The sequence below is a fragment of the Ostrinia furnacalis genome, unplaced genomic scaffold (genome assembly GCF_004193835.3).
Source record: "Ostrinia furnacalis isolate ACB-3 unplaced genomic scaffold, ASM419383v2 OfSCF1098, whole genome shotgun sequence".
Taxonomy (NCBI): Eukaryota; Metazoa; Arthropoda; class Insecta; order Lepidoptera; family Crambidae; genus Ostrinia; species Ostrinia furnacalis.
Window position 1 is genome coordinate 690,404 of NW_021131337.1, and position 24,218 is coordinate 714,621.

Consider the following 24,218-nt stretch of genomic DNA (forward strand, 5'->3'; position numbering starts at 1 on the left):
GTTTCATACGAAGAATATTGACCGCCTCGAATTGATACGGTTACGATCCGCTTCCGGGTTGATAAGTCTGCTTCGTCTTTAAAATAATATATTATTTTGAAAATATGATACTTACGGTAAACGACAATATTTTTAACTTGGTGTTCCTCAGAATTATTCAACTTTTTTCCAACACATGTGTATTTGCCTTCGTGGCTTTGAGAAACGTGGCTGATATCTAACTTTGCTACGTGTGAAAATGGACTATCGTAATAAATCACTGCAAAATGAGAAACATTTCAATCAATCAGTCAAATCAAAGCCAAAACAGCAAACGGAAAAAACGGGAATATGCAAGGTGTTTTTATTTTTCACACTTGAGTAGCCTTCTCTTTAACCAAATTCTCAAAAAGTTTTAGGCTTCAGCCTGTTACGAATACCACTAATTGCACCACCTTATTTTAATCGTAACATTAACAATAACTGGTAATCTCATGACGTCACTTGACACATTATAACAACAGTTGTGACGTCCCTTATAAAAGTTACGGGGCGCGTATCATGTGACGACATGCTCAGCTATTTCTATACAAAGTTCTTTTTTGTTTACATAAGTAGGTACTTTACAAAAATTCTATAATTTGACTAAACTGTCAATTTATGAAATTAATTAACTTTGTAAACCGATGCATATTCCCTATTGAAGTGCATATCTACCATTTTCCTGTATGTCGTTGTCATCTTTTCCTCTCCAAAACACATTTGTGTATTCGTGCACGGAGGCTAGACATCTCAATGTTACTCTATCATTTTCTGAATACCAATCTGGGCTTTCCTCTATTCCGAAGCCGCCATCTATTTCATAAACAATTAGTTTCTTTGAAGCCAATGCGGATTTTTCGTCCTTTTCAGCCTTACATGTGATGTTGCCAGCTGTCGTTGCCTTTACTTTTATTGTAGATTCAATTTGGTATTCAGATACCTTATTAAGTTTTATGTCTCGTTTCTGAAATATAAAAGTATAATAATATATTTTATAGAAATTCTGTGGCAGACCGCAAATAACGCGGGCGAAGTTGCGGGAAAATACTAGCATTTACTCCTAATAATTATATATTATCCAATAGTAAAAGTACATTCAGTTCTTCTCAAATGTTTTGAGATATCCAACGTAATTTAATTTTTGATTTGTACAAATTACTTACAAACGACTTACCAATGTGGTCTCGTTTACGCCATCAGAAAACAACCATTGAATGTTGGGTAAGGGGTAACCAATAGCCTTACAACTAAAAGTTATTAGTGCATCTAATGAGCACACTTTAGCGCTATCCGATCCAAAATCAACGACAGGGGGCGCTGTAACAAAACATTTGATTGCTTCATTAAGATCTTAATTAAACTGAAACTGAAATGAACATGATTCAAGAGTTGAAGTGACAATTAACACGTAAAAAAAGACAAAAATAACATTTTATAACTAAATAAATAACACTCCTTCTGGCGCAGTCGGGTAAAAACATAAACATTGCTGGTTATTAATTATACCTAATTTAGATCTCTAGCCGGTGCAGCTCTACATAGACCTAATTATTTATTTATTTATTTCAGGTACAGTTACACTATAGATTTTGTACGGGCGGGAGGCAGTGGTTGTAAGGCACCGCTCCCGTGCCCGGGATTTATTTATTTATTTATTTATTTCATGGGATATGCGGTCAGGAAGGGAACTAACTCCCTAGTGAGCCTAGAGTCCCTATTCCCTAAGACACTAAGTCCCTAGAGCCCTAGTCCTGCCCAACAATAGATACATAGATTATAATAAGTGTTGATAGGAAGGAAGCTGTGCCCAGGTTGCCTAGGGCAGCAGCGTTAGGACGGCAGGTAGGCGGCGGAGACCCGCTGCCAGCCCGGCAGACTCACCAGACTGATCATAGCGACGGCTAAGTGTGTCTTGGCCGCAGCGGGGGGAAATGAGACACAACGACGGACGGTTGATATTTGATTTATTGGTAGTAAGTATGCTATTTATACATGGTTTATTTACTATACACATTCAAAGGTATTTGTTAGTGTCTCGTCGGTGTAGAGTGCCGACGGTGCACGTTGAGGGTTCATGGGTCGCCCGGCGGTCGATGCTGACGGTGCAGCAGGATGTACCGTACGTACATCATGTACGATCGTGCGCGTACAGATTTACAGAAGACCATAGCTTTAAACATACTTAAGTTGAAGAATTACCTATTTATATGGGTATTTATGACTTANTTAAACATACTTACGTTGAAGAATTACGTCTTTATAATGGGTATTTATGACTTACCTTTTTTTCTAAAATCGAACGTGGCGGTTTCTGTGAGGTAGACATTGTTTGCCACTATTGTGTAATTCCCGGAGTCGTACACAGTAATATTTTTGATCGTGAGTCTGATATCTTTAGTCGCGGAATCGAAGATCCACGCGTATTTGATGTTGTCTATTGTCAGTGATTTATTGTCGCGAAAGCTGAAAAAACAACGAAAAGATTCATTATTAAAGCCTCAGCACACATGCTACTTTTTTATCTTCAGCGATGGGCGATTTAGCCGCTTTTTAGAAGCTAAATGTAGTGACCAAATATTCTACATCGACAACTTAAAAACGCAGCAATTGAGTCGCTTTTCAGAAGCTCGACGTGAAACGTGCAATTCCGATACCGCGTCCGAACGCAAGAAGTCGCGAAATCACGGTGCTATGATGATGAGTCGCAAAATCGCCGATCCGCAATGCTAAAGACAGCATGTGACCCATTTTTTTCGATATCAATTGTTAATGAAATATATACTGTAAAGAAATGAAATACATTTTGAGGATTTGCAGTTTGAATACTTACAAAGAAAACGTCGGATGTGGATACGCTGCTACTGTCACTTGCATTGTCATACTCCTTAATTTAGATCCAATGATTAGCGGTTGTACGTCGCTATGTTTTTGGAGATTTATAAACGGTGTCTCTACATAAAGAAGACATGATTTAATTTTATAATTAACCTGTTTTGTGATGAAATGTAAGAACAGAACCTTGAATCTATAAAAAATTTTCTTATACTTATTCTCCTTTTTAATTAACCTTTACTGGGTTTATACCATAAAACTTATTTAAGAAGGGCAGTGTTTATTACTTGGCTAGCCATAATACCTACAGTTATCCAGGTAAACATTCATTTGGCATGAACTTATTGTTAGCGAAGCGATTATCTGGATTGTTCATCTGCTAATTGAAACTGGTCCTTGTTAAATTTACAATAGCGTGCGTTTATGTTTGCAGTCAAATACATATCTGTCAGTTTCAGTTACTAGGCTAGCTATCACACTTTTCTGGGCGTTGTATCGGTTGAATAATATCTCAAAGTTATTGGACAAGACCAGGGGTTGACAACCAGCGGCTTGCAAGCCGCATTTCATTGACTTAAAGTTGGGGCTCTTTCTACGAAAACATTTAAAAATCAAATAAAAGTCCTCAGAACTGACCACACTATTAAAATACAACTAATTGTTCGCCACTTGACCACGGAAGCCATCAAAATAAATTAAATAAGCGTATTTTTTGTGATTCTATAAAACTGGAAAATTGAGAATTTTCGTAAAAAATATTTTGGCTTTTCTATCTCTAGCGGTTGCCGATCCCTGGACTAGACCGTTTATAATTAAACAGCAGGTTAATTATATTGGCTGTATCATGCTACGACAACAATATTTATTACGTTACTACCCTTCACCAAACAGATTTGCTTATGTAAAAAAATATAATATGAACTACATACACAGAACCACAAAGAAAAGGGTTAGAAAATATTCTACATCCTCAAAAACTAGGTGGTATACTTACCCAGCTTTATGAAACGTAATCTACTGAAAAATTTTCATTTTATTAAGAATAAAAAATTAAAAGTACCGGAAAACGCAGCGCAGGATGTCCACCCACAAAGTGGACCGATGACATCATAAAGGTAGCAGGAAGGCGCTGCTGGACGTAGGCCGCTACTAACCGATCAACATGAAAATCATTGGGAGAGGCCTATGTTCAGCTGTGGACGTCCTACGGCTGAAATGATGATGATGATGATGAAAAATAAAAAACTTGAATTAGTTTAGTCTCTATTTCATAAAACTAGGTCATGTTCATACGTTTGCAGATAATTGAAGATTTTCTAACCGACCCTTTTTCTTTACGGTTCAGTGTATTTACTTTGAATGATATGAATTAAGTAATTTCTTTACCCAAATATTGTTTAAAGACTGAAGTCTTTGGTGGATTGTCCATAGCAGAAGCAAGGGCACAGGTGTAGTTGCCCTGATCATCCACGTCGGCATTCGCTATCGTCAAGGTGTTATAGAGCACACTCCCTTGACCAAAGGATTTCTCATTCGTTACAATTACATCAGTATCCTAGAACAATAATATTTTAAATATTAACTCAACGTTAATGCGTTAATTTATTTAAACTTACTCGTGAAGGAGGTAGGTATTTGTTAGTTTTATTAATAGCATAGTGTAATCCGTAATTTTTAAGTGACCCCTATGAAAACAAAATTCCTGATATATGTTACCATTAGGGGTCACTTAAAAATTAGGGATTGATGGTGAAAACGGGCATAAAGGATTTTGAAGATCTGAGTCTCATAAACGCGAAAGTTTGTGAGAACGAATTTATGTTTGTCAAAAAAGTACTGGGTGGATTTTGTTGAAACTTGAAAATCTCACACGTAGGCTGTAATTTCAAAAACAACAACAATACATTATTATGAAAATCAATTGTCCAACCGCTAGCGAGTTAAAAAAATAAAAGAATTACCTTATCTTTACGTGGCTTTGTCCATACCAACGCATAAGGAGAGTTATTTAAATAGGTCACGGTACAATTTAGGGTGAACGATTCGCCCTTCATAAAATATTTGCTCGAAGGTGCTTTAGTAATTTTCACTTCAATGTTCATTTTGGGTTTTGCTGCAACAGACCATGGGTTAAAGAACATGAAACAAATAAAGTAGTCATAAATTATAATTAAGAAGTAATAAACAGTCGACACTACATCAAGCTAGACACTCTGGACCTTATGGTGGTTGTAATAGATGCTATTTTGAACCCAAAATATCTAGTTTTAAGTGTGACTGTTCTAAACTACTCTACTAATTATAAGATAACGGCTCTGCCTGATTCCCTTCAACATGATGCGTCCCATTCCAATCCATTGAGAAGGTTAATTAAATAGTACAATGATAATCTAAGTAATAAGTACCAATTAGTGATAACATTGTTTTTAATTTGAACTGAGGCGTTATCTACTTTATGCGTAATGACAGATATAGGTACTACTGATTCAGCCTAAGTTGCACCACTTTTAACCGCAATATAACCATAACCGGTGTTTTTGTATGGAATTTGACTGACTTTTGACGATTGTTATTGTTAATATAAGATGGTGCAATCCAGCCTAAGCGGCGGTTAACCGAAAAGTTAATGATGAAATATTTGTTGAATTTCATATAACGCAGCGTGAGACGTCCACCCACAAGGTGGACCGACGATCTCATAAGGTAGCAGTAGGCGCTGGATGGAGGCCGTTACCAACCGGGCGTTGTGGATATCATTCGGGGTAGACTATGTTCAGCAGTGACGTCCTGTAGCTGAAATGATGATAATAATAATATTTCGCATTAATTACTGAGCTCCGATTATACGAGTAAGACCTGACCTGAGAGAAATTTTTCAAAAGTGACCCCACGTAATTATACATACNATACATACGCATATTGGTTAGGTATAGGGTGATTCAGGTGATTCCTAACTGCCTCTTTTCTTAAATATTTTTTTACAAACTCATTGAACTCAGTAGTTTCCTAATGCATTGAAATGGGAAATCCTAACCTCAGTTCTTTCAACACAGAACAAAATTTCAAGTTTTTATACAACAGCCATACAACAACACTTATCATGCAACTTTCCTTAGCTACCACATCAATCGTATTTTCATTGCACATGCAATCTAGCAAAAAAATGCAATATAATCAATTGAACGTTTTAATAACCAAATCTAAGTTTAATTAAATTATAGATACGCCAACAAAAAATTTAAACCATTTGACTTTGTTCCGTGCGTTACAAATTAACTTTGAGTAAATTTGACAGGAATACTCAATAACAGTGCCGTTATCTTTAAAGTATTATCAAATATTTATTTTGTAGTATTATTCAATAATAACAATAAACATACATAATATAATTACACGGTAATATTATATATTTTTAAATAGGTAACCCCCCTTTCATGGTTTTTCTGAACTAAAAACTTTTAATTACATAATTCAATAAATTATACAATATGTTTGAAACTCTGTCTCACATAGAACGTTAAAGCTTTTATTTCGATCTATTAACTCTGCTATGACAGACTTCAAACATATAAATTAAAATCTTTCATGCATTCCCGTTTTATCATGCAACTGTAGTCACTATATTTGCCTCGTATCTAGATCAAATCTGTAGCTGTTTGTATCTTCAGTAATCCATTAATGACATAAAACTTCTATATACGAGACAATTACGAAAAGCAAAATTATGTAAATGTCCTTAACAATTATAAGTAATGCAAGTTTACTACCAGTGCCCTAGAAATAACACTGTATTACACAAAAATTCGACTTCGAGCTGACGAAACAGTGTATACGAATTCCGAACGTTCAATAATAAGTCGACGAAGATTAAATTACAACACATTTTTCACTAAATAACTACGACATCAAAGTAAAACATAAAATTAGTAGATTAGTGATAAAATTTTAGTTTGAAAAAAAAAATTGTGCAAATAACACGCAGAGCAAAACACCAAAGAGTTAAGACATAGAAAAGAATTAAGTGACAAGCGGCAAGCTGACCGACACAGAATAGAAAAATAAATTGATGAATGAAACCATAACACCACGCTACCGTTGGGTGACATCAGGGTGTATTACTTACGACGAAGTGGTTTCCAATTTTTTACATCTCCTCTGCTTCCATGGCACTGGTAATAATAATGATCTTTTGCCTTTACTACGAACCCGATCTTTGGTGAATACTTTATAACTTTTGCTGTCTTGTTACTCTTTGGCTAATATGTATAGCGAAATAAATAAAGGGTTGTTAGTTTCCAATATACATATAAATTGTTTTTCAATTTTAAACTCAATTGTAGTTGTAAAGCACTTAAAATTGAAAAACCGTATAATGAGGCCACATTCATGAAATTTGAAACGTTATCAGTCTAAGAACAAGCTTAGTAAAATTCTACGTAAACTCAAATCTGATTTAGCAAAATAGATTTTTTATCGTTTTCGTGAATGTGGTTCGCTTAAAGTTATTAAAGAAACACACATCTAATCACCTACGTTTCTGATTCTTATCATACAAGAAATATTTGTAATCCATTTTATTATGTCTCGAAGCACCACATACGAGAATAGCTATATTTAAGTCCGCGAATTGTTCATTGGATACAATCATCCCAATTCTGGGATCGTAACTGTCATACCCAAATTCACTTTCTGTCATTTCCTGGATATTAAGAATGATGTTATGAAAACACAAGTGTTGGTCCATGCTTTAGTACAAGTACTATAGTCAGCAATAAGCGTTAACATACTTTTGCTTGCGCAGAGCTTGAGACATATTGTGAACCAACTAGTTTGTAAAGATTTTCACGTACTGATAATAAAACTGTCTCATTGTTTAAGCTTTGTTTTGAATATTAATAATGCTTTCATGCAAAGCCAGTTGGATTAGTTATTAAATTGACATCTCTTTTCACTGTAGGCAAGTAAAATCAAACGACTGTTTTACTTAGGTACTCGACGATATTAAAACTTCTTATGATACTGTTCGTTATTATACATACCAGGGTTAATGACATTTCAGTGTCTGGCATGGCTGGTTTACATTGAAGTAGAAATTTATTTTCGTTTATCGTTTCTATAAATTCTGATACAGGTGCAAATAGCATTGGGCCTAAAATTGTTACAATTCATGAGATTAATTATGTACATGCATCAACAACAAATCAAGTCGCTAATATTATTAATCTCACCATCTACATAGACGTAAGTATACGTGACATGTTCTGTGTTATTTGGCTCCTCTATGAAATTTGTGAGTATATCCTGAGGGTCAATCGTGTCATCGAAGCACGCGTAATAGCCCACAGCGCAATAGTCAACGTTATAAAGAGTTAAAGACACGTTAAGAGGGTCTTCATCGTCCAGTTCCATAACAAATTCTGTTAAACAGTCTTCTGGTAAAACTTGTTGTTTTATATCTAAAGGACGGTTCCCGTTACAAGTGAATGTGAAATTTTGACCTTTTCGCAGTATTATTTCATTTTTCTTTGGATATAGATTTGGGCCAATTAAACTCGTGTCTTGGATATCTGAAAAGAGCAACGAACATTCCTATATTTGTTATGTACTCGTATTTACCAGTTGACCAGCAAATGAAGAACTTCAATTCGAACACAATTTGTTAAGTGTTTTGAAATTATAAACACTTTAATGTCTCTCTCATGGGCGTAATAGGTAATATAGTCTTCATAACGCTACGACAACTGATACTTTAGTGACGCAACCGTTTAATAGATTACTCTTTGATGAAGCTATGGCTATACATACTAGGGTTGTTTCGTAGAAAATATTCCTATCATGGTAATTTATGCATGCGGCGATCGCGTTACTGACACGAGCACTAACAAGGGTTCGTTTAGTGCCTCATCAATTGAGGGAGTAATATATCGCCGCGAAGGGGGTGAAGAGAGCGATTCCAGTGGGCTACTCGGTGAGCTTATCAGGTTAATGGTTGATAAGTGTAACGCGAGCCGTCTCTTTGTCCGCATGTCTATCGAAAACACTATTAATTAGCAGCGGTTCGGGGCGTGACGGTGAGGTGCGGTCAACATTCGGGAAATTACTCCTACTAACACAGCAAATGAACTCTGTCGCGTCGTTCGTTGATAACGATTGATCGCCAAACTTGCCGAAGACCGACCAATTAAGTGATTAGGACCCCGTGGTTCTGCTTATCAACAAATTAATGGTCATCACATTAAGTGAAAACGCTGACGTCTTTCCCAGTCCAGAACAAATATTGTCACTTTACTGATATTGCGTACATTTTGGGTGAGGCGAGAGAACGATATCGCCGAAATGACGGTTGAGTGGGTTTCTCGACGTAACTAATATATCAACTTGCATTTTCTGGGAAAACATTCAGGAAACTAGCTAAACTTTTTAAGATAAGGCCGCTTTTGTAACTGTTTGCTTTGTGTATTTTACAATAAAGATAAATAATTATTAATTTCATTAAAACATTACATAAAATTCCAGGAGTAGCTAATGTGCCCGCGGATTGCGTAGGTATGTGTGTACGAATTTCAATCGTTTTCTAGAATGAGTCCTCAAAATGTACGACTAAATTGCTTGAAACCGAGACAAGACCAAACAATCAAGACCTTTCATTTCTATTAATCTGCGCCCAGTAAAGAGGTCACGCTAAAATCTCATGAACTCTATCAAAATGAAATTAACACCAGTCTATGTTTTGTGCCAATAAACGTTATAACATTTCGCGACTATGGGTAACATCTACGTACGTTTTTCTGCTTGTACCTACCTACTCGTAGTCTTTATTAACATTGTGCATAACAATAATAATATTTTTTTTAGTCAATGTAGAGACTTGAACATCCATCGGATTAATTATAAGTAGTTCATGTGTTTGGAATACATTTAATTAATTATAACAATCCTAATTACAACAAAAACACGTTGTTAAGAGTAACGGATGAATGCGTTTATCTTATCAGCGGCATCCTGTTGCTAAAACATTATAAAACGACTTGCTTCCTCATAAACAGCCTCACTCCAGTACCATGAAATACTTAAACTACCTACCTACTTATAAATATTATGGAACAGTCTGGATAACACTTGAATGTGATGGATGGAAAATAAAAGAATCTATTTTTCAAATAGTTTAAAACAAAACACAGTCGCTGCATTCAGCGACGTTATCGTTGACTAAGTAAAAGTGCTAATTGATTTTAGTGCTGTTTTCGCTGTCATTAATATTAAACCCGCCCACGCAAAGCTAGACAGGCCGTCGTTAAAGTCGTAACAGAAATTAGTACCTAGATTGGTATCACAGATTACTAAAGAATTTGACTTCAATATTTAACTGGCTTTTGCCCGCGGGAGCAGCGTTAATTTAGATCTGTCACAGAAATAAGCCAATGTTGCTCAAGAACAATAACAACTTTTAAACTGATAGAATAATTAATCGACTTCAACAAAAGGAGGAGGTTCTCAATTTGGTTGGTATATTGTTTTCATTTTGAAAATCGATTCAGTTGTTTTAGTGATTACTTACTTCTTACAAATAAACTCACAACTACAGTTTTTAATACATACCTAGTTAGGTAAATAGGTACCTACTCATCGATTACACTATTCACAATGTAACCATCCATACGTCCCTTGCGTTAAAACTACGTCAGAAGTAGTAGTCTATCCGTTAGTTCAATGGACTACGACACTACGAGTAGATAAGAAAAAAAATGTTTTATGGATAGTTCTTTGACTTTTTAACTGTTCATTGTTTGACAAATCTAGAGCTCAATTAATATTGTCGCTTCAATTCAATTTCTATTAAGTTTTAACTGTATAAAAGATGAACTTCAAGTTGTTTGTACTAGTCATATCGAACATACGAGTAGAAACTATCGCTAGATTATTACTGATTGTTAAATTTTCTTTTAATGACGCTATCACTTAAAACGGAACCAAGTACCTGAGTACTTATTTAATTATCTTTCTAGATAAATTTCGGAGCAGTCACTTCCGGAGTCCAGAGTAATTACCAAAATACTAGTTGAATTATTAAGTTAAGATGGTACTAACGTCGAATTCCTCGGTTTATCCAGTCATGTTTTTATTTTTTGTTTGTGTTTTGTTATTATGACGTATCAGAGAGGTCAATTAAGCCGTGGCGGGTCTGAATATTTTATATTCTTTGACGTCGGTGACATTAAAGGTGAGTGCGGCAGAAAGAGTATAATTTTGTAACTTTGTGACTTAGCGTTTTTTGAACGGCAGCATTTAGGGATCCAAACTAGATCTTCCTATATTTTAATGCTATTTTGCGACAAAAATCATATGCTACCGACTGTACAGAACATTAAGTAGGTACGTACGAGTACAAATTGTACTTAACTGATTTTGAGTAACATGTAAATGTAGGTATGTTATTTATTTTTTCATTGATGGAGCTATTACTAGAGCTAAAAATACTTTGTTATAAGTACCTAGTTACTACACTGGTCATCACAAAAATCGGCCCACCTACGTTTTACACGAAAACTCGTTTCTACTGACACAATCATGGTGCCCCCACAATATTGGTGTTATTTGAAAGCCCAATAAATATCCTTAAAGAAAAACACATTTAATTTCCTAATAAACGATTAACATACAATAAATGTGACTTGAAAAACTTGAAAAAATACCTCACTTTGGGCTCACCTCTGGGATCAATATTATACCAATTTTTATGGTTATAAAACCAAATAATGATCTCACGTGTCCTCTTTAACAGATGGATAGCGATTAATCCCAACTTAACAGTTTTATAGCCATAAAAGTTGGCTCAAGCGTAACTACCTATTTTTTGAAGAAGTGACTCTGGATTCTTCTACAGACACATTTTTGGGGTAAAAACTTTTCCTTTAATGTTTAGAACAAGGCTTTTAAATGGTAATATAGTATAGTAATATTGGTGGGAAGTGTGGGGATGCATACGTTTGAAAGTGCTTGTCGCGGGAGGGTCGATTTTTGTGATGACCAGTGTATTAACCCAATTAGTGTTGCTGCACTAGATACATAATAATGATATCATTCAAACTTTTTTTTGTTTATTAGGTAGGAATAATAAATGCAGTGGCTTCAAGTTTTTTTGTTGCTTGAAGTTTCTTCCATGTGTAGGTACTTTAGAAGAGCAGTTAAATTCTAAGTTTAAAAAATAGTATCTGTCAGTATCGTGATCTGATATGGCTAATTATATACACCATTATTACAAGCTTTTATTTACTTTTTTTTATGGTAAGCCGTATTATTTATAAGTCATATGTCAGATTGAATTAAAAAATATGAACTAACATTCTGGGGATAGGAACTAACATGCATAATGAAAGAAAAGACCAAACTGCCTTTGACTTGTCCAAAAAAATTACTTCGTTCACATAGATTAAATTTCTATTTGGGATAGGAACAAAATTACGACGAAGAAGATATATCGTACTGACTGAATACTACTAAACTGACTCTGAATCTAGCAGGTTCTCCTTCAAATTGCTCTGTTATTTTCCTGAATATTAAGAAGAACCTCTTCATAATAAAAATAGGACGCTATTGCAATAACATTATCTATCATTTGATTTATTGCAAGTTCTTTTATTTCGACAACTGATAAGGTGTTCTTGAACTGGCATGGCGTGTATTTATACCGCGACCTTGGCTCTAAAGGTCAGGAATATTCTCAAAGGTCTAACTCCATAACTAGCCGGCAAGTGTTATTTGCTCGTTGTAGTTAGACAAAGCAATTAAAACTTCATTTAAATTAAAATAATTGAACTGAAAGGTCAGAACAAAGTCCGAATACAAAAGAAAGGAACCGTCATCGATATACATAGTAGGTACATATGACAGCAATTAGATTAGGTAATAGTTGAATACAATAGTATTTGTGCATGTAACCTATTGTAACTACTTAGCTTGGTAGGTTTTTATAAATTAACATAAATTTATAGACTTTTGTATTTTTTGCATTTATTTTCTTTCATTCAAACAAATTCAAATTAACACAATATTGTTTTTTTACGATGTAAGTAAGAATAAGTATTCAGAAATTATTCAATAGCTTTTAAGAACACAAGAACAAGTTAAAAATAAAAAGGTGGTATTTTTAAATATACAAATCAGGAAATAAGCATCTTTTCTTTTTGAATAAGTTACCTAGTAAAAAATATAATATTCTTTCATTAATCTACCTCAGATTTACTAATACCAAAATACTCGTACCTACCCAATATTCTTGTCATTATTTTCATGAATTATGTATTTTCTGACGACTCTACAAGCCGTAGAAAGCTTAAGTCTACCTATGTCGATAACATTTTGTATAAAAATAAAACGTCGAACAGAAATAGGCGACGCAAAATTAACTAACTAAAAATAGACGAAAAAAATGAAGAAGTATCACGTAGTACATTATAACTCAATGGAAGTATCATCAAAAGTATCAAATAAGCAATCTCATCTCCAAATGGATTCAATTGCACGCACATTGTGAATGGCCTATTTTGGACCACTTCTTAGATATGTGAATGGAAGAATGATGAACCGACGCATTTGATAAATGTTATTACAAATAAAGACGTTGAAAATATCGTGGTGAAGATTGTTACGTTTTTGCAACATATAATAAACAAAATATACCAAAAAAAGAACAGTAAATATCAAAAGGTAATGAATCCATTTCATTTACGGCTATTCTCGTTCTATTCTTAACCAATTTATTTGTGAACAATCTTTGTTTGATACATGATTGTTTACTATCAATACATTAATGGGTTGTCCATTTTATTGGCCACTTTTATGTTTGTGTGACCATTAATCTATAAATCTACCGTTATATTGGTTTACGACATTGTTTTTGACATTAAGCTATATCTACTGTGATTTCCCCTGACAACTAAAAGTTATTTAGCAAAATTGTTTTGGAAGTAGGAAGTTAATTTGTTATGTTGATACATTGCAAGAACTAGAAATTAGCAAAATAAAATCTTATCAGACGGTTATCTTGAAGAGTTTATTTGACATTATCGTACCGTATCTTGTATCCACCTTAGTCGTCCTTGTTGACGATGAAAACAATTGAGATAAATCACAATAGCAGAAGCTGTGGATAGGCTGTGAGTGTGTAATATCGACTGAACCGTAATCGAATGGTTTACTTTTCAAGATATGTAATCCTACTCGTGTATCTTAAAAACGTCCGTATCAAAGCAAGTGGTCAGCGAACGTCTGTGAGTTTGTTAGAGGTTATACAATAAACTTCTCAGCCTGATAGCCAGTTACCGGTAAATGGTTGAATTGAACGCGTACGCGCTAGACGTAGCAACCTTGAGTGGCCATTCTAATGAGGCACTAGCAAAAATAATAGGAAGCCTACTACTTGTTGTAGGTATTTATTGGCAACTTGTATCTATAATGTAACAAAGGTCAGTTTTGTTTGTTTACGTTTGTAAAGAACAATCTGCAAATAATGTTTCTAATCTTCTAATCACCGAACACGTTACTATAAACAAATTAAATTATAGGCATTTCTCCTAAATCTCTGACTGTACGAGTATTCCATATAATACCGAACGTATTCAAAGATATTAATTACCCAACGATCTAGAAGGTCGCGGGAAGCACCTGAATGCGGGCAGCGATGAAAATCCTTGGAGGACATAATTTGGTTGAAGCGATGAACTCAAATGACATTGCTAACTAGTTTGTAATAAGCCGACCAAATGGCAAATCTAATAAAGCTTTGAGTACACACTACCTAATAAGACGAACAATATCAATGTGCTCAGCACATTTTTTATGCTCATGCGCAGATGCGCGTCACCTCTATTTGCGGATCGCAATACTGGTCTTGGGTCCATTATCTTATCAAACAAACTGGTTCTACCATAATCGATTCATTCAAATTGTATCTCGTGGTGCGTGTGTTGTGAATTCTTGCATATATTTCGTCTCTTTCAAAGTGTTTTTTGCAATCAATAAGTTGTTTTTTGCTGTTCTATTTCATCGTTGTTCAAAAGCTGTTCTGATAGGTTTATCAACCGAAGATAAATCGCTAAACTCATGGTCTGCCTTTAAAGAAACCTGTATACGAGAAATAACCCAAGTCGCATAGTAGTCCAAAGCCAGTCAGACTTTCTTTCAATCAGACTACTTAGCAAGCTGTTTTCCATTTAAGTGTTCAGTCAACCAAAGCCTTTCTCTCGTTTATAATGTTACTGTTTAAGATAACTAAGTGTGAAAATAAATAGACTAAATAAAAAAAATAGTAATTTGGATTTATATTTCGAAAAGAAAATAGTCTTGCAATTTTTTAAATGGCTGGCTCTCACATTTCCTGAATGGTATATTTTACACATTGGTGGTAGTACCTACTTAGTTCCTTTACTATATGCAATTATTGGAAAACATTTAACTGTAGTAAGAAACTTATGAGTCACGAAAAGTCTGCGTTCATCCGAAACGGCGTGAGTCATGCCACAGTGGCGCCTTACGGAGGCTGTGTCACGTCTCCGGAACTAAATCCTGCTTCGAAGTTTCCTGATTTAGTACTACGGTTTCTGATAAACATAGGCAGATTACTCACTGCGGGCACTTGGTATATGGCACGTGTGTTTATGGATGTTGTATGCAACTGGGATGAGTAAAGGTTCATTTGAAACTGCACTGCAATAACTGGACATGGCCTTTGAGTAGTTTTGATGTAGGTACTCCATAGTAGGGACTGAGTAGATGAACTGCTTGTATTTGGAAATTTAATAAAGTACCTACATTTTAAATAAATTAGAAAGAGATACGAGATTCGACTCTACATACTTACCCCCTTACTAATAAAAGTTATTCACTCGTTGAACACTTGTTTGAAGTGACGTTTAGTATGGAAATATTACATTAAACTAATTTAAAGGTTGCATAGTAAATATTAAAATTATTAACTGACGTTTTGGGAGCTCTACCAAAATTGTATGTGACGGCCTTTTACATCGCAAACTACTTTCATAGTAAGGATTGTCGTTCTATCAAAAATAGCTACCAACTTTGTCATTAAAAGTGAGCAGCTGCTCATTCCATTCACTTCTCTTATTGTTTACTTTAATACTTATTCCTTTTTCAGTCTGTGTCATCGCTTCGTCTAGACTGCATAAAATAGAACGATGAGTCGTTTCTTCCACCACCTTTTTACTTTATTTTGCGATTCAATTGGCAATTTACCTGTTTAGCTCAAATGCAGTATTTGTGGTATTCGTTTACACTGAATTTGCAATCAGTTCTTCGTAATTGTAAAAAGTATCTACCTACGAATAAAATTGCGTTATGGGCAGGAAGACGAGGTACGATATAATTGACTGTACATTTTCTTCATTGGTCGTCACTAGTCAATCATGTTCAAGATACTTTCATAGATGTTTTTCATAATTTTCTTTCAACCATGCATGAAGAATATGTAAGTAGGTGCACAGTTTGTTACATTATAAATACGCGTGCAAAGTATCAACAACCGACCGATAAATACGGTTTTGTTATTGTTTTTAGAACAGTTGATAAGCTCACCGAGTAGCGTTGTAGTGCTTAATCTTACAAGGATCTACCTACTAGATAAGATACCAAATAATCTGATTTTAGGAAGCGAATTACACAATAGCTATTTTTAGTACGCTGATATTTCGCTCTCTTCAATAAAATAGAAATCACAATGATACTTAGTGCAATTGTATTTTAACTAAATACCTATTATTGTTTTACCTATCTGTTATAATAACTCTTTTCCTAATATTTTATCTGTTTTCTTATACGAGAGTACTAATTCTAAATGAAGACGCTATACTTTGTTATTTTGCCAAAATCATAAATCGATCGTTATAAATTTATTATCATTGGTTTTGTGCGTGCAATATCCAGATGTTCTAATCACCTATCTCCTCTTTTATAACGGTCTAATTTTATTTGCGTTCATTCCTAATGGAATCTCGTCGATAGATCTAGTTACGTTCATCTCCGGTAGCTTCTTCAAAGGTGAATGGTTTCAATTTAAATATTAGTCAGGCCTATGCATTATTATAACTGTGCGGAGTGTTAGCACAATTATTACTCGAACAGACAGCATACTTACTCGCAATCCATGGAGCATAGCATACCCATAGCCAAGCCGTGTCGATCGTCGGTTCCTTGTTATTCTGACAGATTGTTAAGACAGTAGCAAGCCTTAAGTCATAAATTAGTGACCATTTGTCATAATGCCAAAGATGCGCAAGAAGAGGATAGTAACGACCAAAATGCTAGTTAAATAGATTTCATTAAGGTTTTAATGTGTTTACTACACGATATCACTATGGAGTCAAAGCTTTTCCAACAATACATTCCAAATCTTTAACCGTTGTTTATTGTTATCGATTGTTTTAAAATCAATTTAGTGATTAGATAATAATATGGCACTTCTAAAAACATAAAAATATTCTGTTAAGATAATCTGGTTAATATGCAAAACGACGTGCCATGAGTTAATGAAAGTTCTTGTCGCACTAGAGGTAAAATATTGATTAAATTATCTTGTATTACTGATGGCCCGATCAATCATGCATAGCGTGTTTAGTCAGTAAACAAATAAACATTTACCAATTCACATGAAGATAATAACTAGGGTTTTGTAATGAGGGTATTTAAAATTCCTGAACAAATGTTGAAGATTTTGCGACCTTAGCCCTGCTGATCCTATTGTTACAATAGCAAACAACGCTAAGAATGCCCGATATTTATTGGGCACTTTGCTTCGAAGCGTTCGTGCGGCGATTATTTAAACAGGTACAATTGCTATTTTAAACTTGTAAACATTAGCTACAGAATTTTGTTGATTGAAACCAACTAGAGGTCGCGTTGACGTCGCTCTGAATGAGGTAAAAACCGTGTACTTTGTATTCGTTTGTACGGAAAATAGGCAACAATGGTTTTAACACACGTTATAAGTTTTAGCGTGTGTGTTATCGTAGGTTTTCGTGACAGTTCGTTAGTATCAAACATTACTGATGTTGGAAAAGGCTTTGAAACTCATACTGATAAGATAAAAAAGTGCAATAGGACATAATATTTGGACTGAGATTCGAAATGGAAATTAAGAAGTTGGTTCGCATATTCGCTCGAGTAGAAAGTTATTTTACAAAGACCTTTCGTTTCTTTTAGTGCGTTTGAATTGTGAATTGGGTTTGTTATTGCGAATATCCGAACCTGGCCCTGTGAAGTGAATGCGTGTATTAAACATATGTTTTTTTTTACCCAAAAAGTTCAAATCTCAAACCTTGTCTCGCTGATTCTAGTGCCAAATTAAAGTTATAAACAAAGTTTCATTGATTACTTATTATGCCGTTACATTTAGTCTTATTTTACCTGGTGTCCCGGCATAGTTAGCGGCGACTGTCGCAGTCGCCAGTACTATTCCCAGCGCCGTGATAAACAACCAACAACTGTGGCTGCTTTTCATAATGAAGAATTCCATTGCTATTTTAAAATAAATGGTGTAATAAATCTTCTTCTTCCATTTAATAATCCATATGAATTACAAGTTACAGTACAAGTTCCATGACACGGATTTTTAATCGAGGATTCTATTTCGATCGATTCCAATTTTAACAGTGCAGAAGAGGGCGCATTCCATAGATTGCGTTATGCGTACGGCGTCGTACAGTACAATCACTATTACCGTAAATTCTTTAGAACTTGAAAACACTGACTCATTTTGATTTAAACCATACGGTTCGGAGTTTTATGTAAATAAGATATTTTCACTGGCACATAGTAAAACTTTTGTTGACACTTTTGAAGTTGTTATTGGTGTTATGTTTACGACACAGTATCCGAGGAATAAGGTCACTGAGAAACTTGTTCAAGAGCGCGACACGTGATATTTGAATGGAAGGCGCGACGCGGCCGCTCCGCGCGATGGTTCGTACAGAATGTTTCGCCCGATGACGCGCTACGGCCGGCTAGCGCGGACCAAAACTACTTACGCTACGTTATCGCTAAAAGTATTATTCCAACAATTAGATACTACCATGTTGATTAGCGATCTATACTTTGCTCACATTGTAATGTATTGACATTGCTGCGGCTGACTGACTGCGGTTTTGGAACAATGTCACTTACAACAATAAACGCTGTAACGAAATATTGTATGAAAATAGTGCGATATTACACATTTATGTAACTAGAACAATCTAAAATGGATTTGCAATCAATTTCTTAAACAAGCGCACATGCTGTGTGTGTTTATTTTCCTGTTGTTAAAGTTGAAATTTATCCTTAAACATACTATGTTATGTACTTACATAGGTACATAATTTACAGCTTAAAACGAATTACCTATTTTATTCATATGACTATGATGTTTAAAATTAAATAAATAAAACACTTCTAAAGCTTTTCGAGCTTCAAAAAAATCCTATCATAAAACCACTAGCGGACTGCAAATTAAATTTCTTTTGGGGCTCCGTACAATTGTTTTTGTATTTTTATAAAAGCAAACAGTACGTTATCACTGGTAATACACACTGATTATTATAGACTGTCGTCTTAGGTATTTTGGACGAAAAGATGCTACGTAGCTTCCCGAACGCTGCCCAGCCGAGTTGGATTCGACGATTGACCTCTTTCTCGAAATTGGACCTACCTAGTTGAATCGACGACCTAATGAAGGTAGCAGGTAGGCGCGGATGCAGGCCGCTACCAACAGTGTCAGTAGAAGAAAAATTTGCGAGAAAATAGCATCTTGACACGTCCATGTCTGCGGAAGAATAATTTTGGGAGAAAATAGAATCTTGTTAGGTGGAAAGATCTTATTACTACAATCTTCTGTCATTGCGCTTAACACATTATGATCATCGATAATAATATTCAAGTTAAGTAATTTAATCATATAAAAATTTGCATGGGCAACAGGTTAAAAGTAACGATAACAGAATTATTGAAATTTGTAACGATGTTACCGCTTCCCGGACACAAGTAACGGTAATGACTCACTCTGTGTCCATTACAACCGCCATTACCGTGATAAACGATGGTCGGCTCTGGATGCTTTAGTTGAAATAACTAGAACATTACCAATACATAATTTACAAATACATCTTGCAGATAAATGTTTTTTTTATCTAAGGCTGGGTTTAACTTTAACAAACGTCAAAATCCGTCAAACTCCATACAAAAAACATCGGTTATCGTTAATACACTCGAGCACTTTCAAACGTATGCATCCCCAATTCCCACTAATATTGGCACCATTTAAAAGCCTAGTTCTAAACTTCATTTCATTAAAGGAAAGGTTTTTATCCCAAAAATGTGTCTTAAGAAGGATCCAGAGTCACTTCTTCAAAAAATTGGTAAGTTACGCTTGAGCCAATTTTTATGGCTATAAAACTGTTAAGTTGGGATGAATCCATCTGTCTGTTGGGATGAATCAATCCATCTGTTAAAGAGGACACGTGAGATAATTATTTGGTTTTATAACCATAAAAATTGGTCTAATTGATCCCAGAGGTGAGAACAAAGTGAGGTCTTTTTCACAGGTCACATTTAAGGTATATGTTAATCATTTATTAAGAAATAAATGTGTTTTTCTTTAAGGATATTTATTGAGCTTTCAAATAACACCAAAATTGTTGGGGCACCATGATTTGTGTCAGAAGAAAATCTTTAAATTTCGCGTCGCGGAAGGTGCGATTTTTCTGATGTTGAGTGTACGAGAAGTTACCGTCAAAGTTAGGTGGTGCAACTCAGCCTAAAAATATTTAATAACAGTTGACGTAGACGTTGTAGACTACTTTATATAGCAGAATCGCATATAATACAACGTGTAACAAGCTAGTATATTTATCTACATGTAAACAATGTCTGAAAATACAATTTGTCACAACAGTAACGATCCATATTCCTTTGATATTTACTTTAAAAAAGATACGATCATTATCAGCCACAATACGAGTAGTACAGTGATAAGATTATTTATAATCACAATATGTAATGCTTTAAATTGAATTTTTTGGGAATATTCGCTCTTATCCCGATCAAAATAGAGATCATTGTGGGATATGGATTTTGGTCTTTACAATGTTTAGGATCATTAATAAATGTCTTAATTGTGATTGATAGTCCACATCGGCTCACGTGGGCGACACATACAAAATTATCTGTCATCCCCAACAATCTACAAAAGTGGGATTGGGTTACAGTGACACATGATCCTTCTGTCTTTATAAATTGACTAGATATATCCCAGCGCGTCTGCTATAAAAATATAGGCACGTGAAAAGTACACAAAGGTTTTTCCAGTGTCTACTACAAGAAAGCGCTATTATTTGTATACAGGGTGTCCGTTTAAGTATGGATCAAACAAAAAGGATTGATTCTACTGCTCAAATGCAACAACTTTTCTAAAGAAACAATGTCAAAATTCTCAAAAAAGTTGGTCCCCATACCTAATTTGCTAATTAGTGATAAAAAATTGTATGGAAAAGATTTCTTTTTTAAGATTTGAACTTCCTTCTCTTGGGGAAAATTATTGCATTTGAGCAGTACCTAGAAATAATCTTTTGTTCGATTAAACGGACATCCTGTATATTGCAGTAAGCATAGTAAGATGCTTACATAACAAAGTACAATCAATTAATTAAAGTAAAGCAATTAATTACCTAAAAACAACTAAGTTCGTTAAAATTGATGCACTCTAAGATTTGTTTAAGCAAAACATCTTTGTTTCCTGACTCTACATAGAATACTTAATGATATAAAAATGATATAAATGATATAAATGACTCTTACATCTATACTTATAATAAATCTGTAGAGAGGTCAATTCTGTACATGAAATATATTTTCAAAATAACTATCAGGGGGTGATTAGTGATCGATACTGATGCCAAAAATGCAATCAGTAAAATTTTTGTCTGTCTGTCTGTCCGTCTGTAATGACTCTTACATCTATACTTAGTATAGAAGAGTGTATTATAAATCTTATAATAAATCTGTAGAGAGGTCAATTCTGTACATGAAACATATTTTCAAAATAACTATCAGGGGGTGATTAGTGATCGATACTGATGCCAAAAATGCAATCAGTAAAATTTTTGTCTGTCTGTCTGTCCGTCTGTCTGTCCGTCTGTATGTTCTTTATAGAAACAAAAACTACTCGACGGATTTTAACGAAACTTGGTACAATTATTCTTCATACTCCTGGGCAGGTTATAGTATACTTAAGAATTCCCACGGGAACGAAAAATCTAAACCGCTTAAGTTAGACGCTTGAAATTTGGCATGTAGGTACCTTAGTAAACTTAAAGCTTAGTTACAACAAGGAATTCGCGAAATTCCCACGGGAACGGGAATTCGCGGGAAATCCTTTTGTATGAAAAATCTATACCGCTTAAGTTGGACGCTTGAAATTTGGCATGTAGGTACCTTAATAAACTTAAAGCTTAGTTACAACAAGGAATTCCCGAAATACCCACGGGAACGGGAATTAGCGGGAAAATCCTTTTGTGTGAAAAATCTAAACCGCTTAAGATAGATGAAGGGGGTAAAACGGGATCCACGCGTACGAAGTCGCGGGCGGCTGCTAGTATTAAATAAATGGAAATGCTAATCGATCTAAATAAATAAATGGTGTATAATTTATGTCGTATCATTTTGATATAAAATGTTCATTTGTTGTACTATTAATGCGTCGTGTACAAGTATTTTCATAGGGAAATGTAGGTATTTAGACATTTTACGACAGCACGATTTGAAATTTAAATGAAAGGCCGAAAGCATCATAAAACCACCCTTTTGCACATAAACATCGCTCTGTTAGATATTCATAACGACTGATCAGAGATGTGCGTCATTCGTCATCAGATTTCATGCTGTTAATTTTGAAAGTATATGTATATTTTATAAGAAGGGAAATTCAACTGAAAACACATATCTACAATAAACGAGATTAATTTGCGATCAAAATTATAAACTCTAAAATAGTATTTTAATGAAGTAAAAGGTTATGGTACAGATAATACATCATGCGAAACACTGTGTCCACGAAGTAGTGATAAGAACGATTTTTAAGCAAAAATTATAATCTGTTGTGGCTGTACCTGCATAAATTCTAAAGAAGAAAATTCGCAACTTTAACTGTAGGTATGCAGCGTGGCAACTATCACTTTCACTTAGAATACTATTTAATGCATACCACCACAAAACTTACAAACATAAGGCTGGGTTGCACCGTCTCACTTTAACTTTGACAAACGTCAAAAATCTGTCAAACTCGATACAAAAAGCACCGGTTGTTGTTAATTTTACGGTTAAAATAAGGTGGTGCAACTAAGCCTAAGAGATACCTACAAAATTGTAACATTAAGTGGAAGCGATAATAATATAATGATGCTAGAAAGCGATCTCCTTCTGAAAACATGTTAAAATACCGCACAAATTGCTATGCACGGTGAAAAGGGTAATTAGGTAATGTACGATATCCTAGGAGAATTAATTGAAAATTTATAGGCACCACCATACTAGGCGACCTTAATGCACACGTGTGGGTAATTAACCGGCAATTTACATGTTTCTTAGTCTTGCAGACAATATTTATTACACCTTATAAGCTAACCCAAACAATTCTAGTATTTACCCGACTACGCCTGAAGGAGGGTTATGCAACATTTCTTGCAGTAGAGAAACGGCCATTATGTCACATATTTTGACTAAGGTGTAGTAGAGTAGGGCGTTTAGTTACATGTGGACTTCGAAACTTGGCTCTACATGAGATCTGACAACTTTTACATGAACATTTTTTGGTGGGATTCTAAAATTCTGATATAATGAAATGTAGGTACTCTATTTTCGAGTACCTATGCGTTTATTTAACCGCAAAAAACACAACACTCGTCAAGATCAAAGATAGATTCATTATTAAATCAATTAATGACAAATTACAGGCTGAATCTAGATTTATATCCAAGACTTGTCTGGTGGCATTTATTCAAGACGACAACCCAAATGCCATTTTACACGAGTACGGTACGCATACCAGTGATCTTTTGTTGACACAATGATTAAATATCTTTGAGAACAATATGCATACATAAACACATATTTGCAACGAGATAGTGAGGAATTATTAGTTGTTTCCATCGCAAATGTGATGTTTCTATGTAGTTGCCTTGATACACCAGTGTTTGTTCATTTGGTAAGCTATTTACCTACTCGTTATATTATTTAAAACACGTGTCAGAATGGGATTACTAATGTTTGGTGGAAACTTTGGCGATAAGTTGTTTGCGAAGTAAAATTTGGCGAAAAGTAATTTG

The 24,218-nt window shown here is 34.7% G+C and overlaps 1 protein-coding gene across 7 annotated transcripts in view; it reads right to left on the minus strand.

The window, feature by feature from the left end:
• Pvr (PDGF- and VEGF-receptor related) overlaps window positions 1–18,855 on the minus strand; it is a 31,828-nt gene extending 12,973 nt beyond the window's left edge. For 2 of the 7 annotated variants that reach the window (XM_028302300.1, XM_028302301.1), the window contains exons 1-11: window positions 18,271–18,855; window positions 8,082–8,420; window positions 7,893–8,002; window positions 7,387–7,552; window positions 4,815–4,966; window positions 4,240–4,408; window positions 2,852–2,972; window positions 2,303–2,484; window positions 1,196–1,338; window positions 697–985; window positions 116–259 (exon numbers count right to left, since the gene is read on the minus strand). In XM_028302300.1, the coding sequence (XP_028158101.1) occupies window positions 116–259; window positions 697–985; window positions 1,196–1,338; window positions 2,303–2,484; window positions 2,852–2,972; window positions 4,240–4,408; window positions 4,815–4,966; window positions 7,387–7,552; window positions 7,893–8,002; window positions 8,082–8,420; window positions 18,271–18,379 (1,924 nt within the window). In that variant the 5' untranslated portion in view covers window positions 18,380–18,855. Of the gene's footprint in view, window positions 1–115; window positions 260–696; window positions 986–1,195; window positions 1,339–2,302; window positions 2,485–2,851; window positions 2,973–4,239; window positions 4,409–4,814; window positions 4,967–6,976; window positions 7,110–7,386; window positions 7,869–7,892; window positions 8,003–8,081; window positions 8,421–18,270 lie in introns of those variants that run through there. The other 5 variants (XM_028302303.1, XM_028302302.1, XM_028302305.1 and 2 more) reach the window with 5 other exon arrangements.
• Window positions 18,856–24,218: the final 5,363 nt, after the last annotated feature.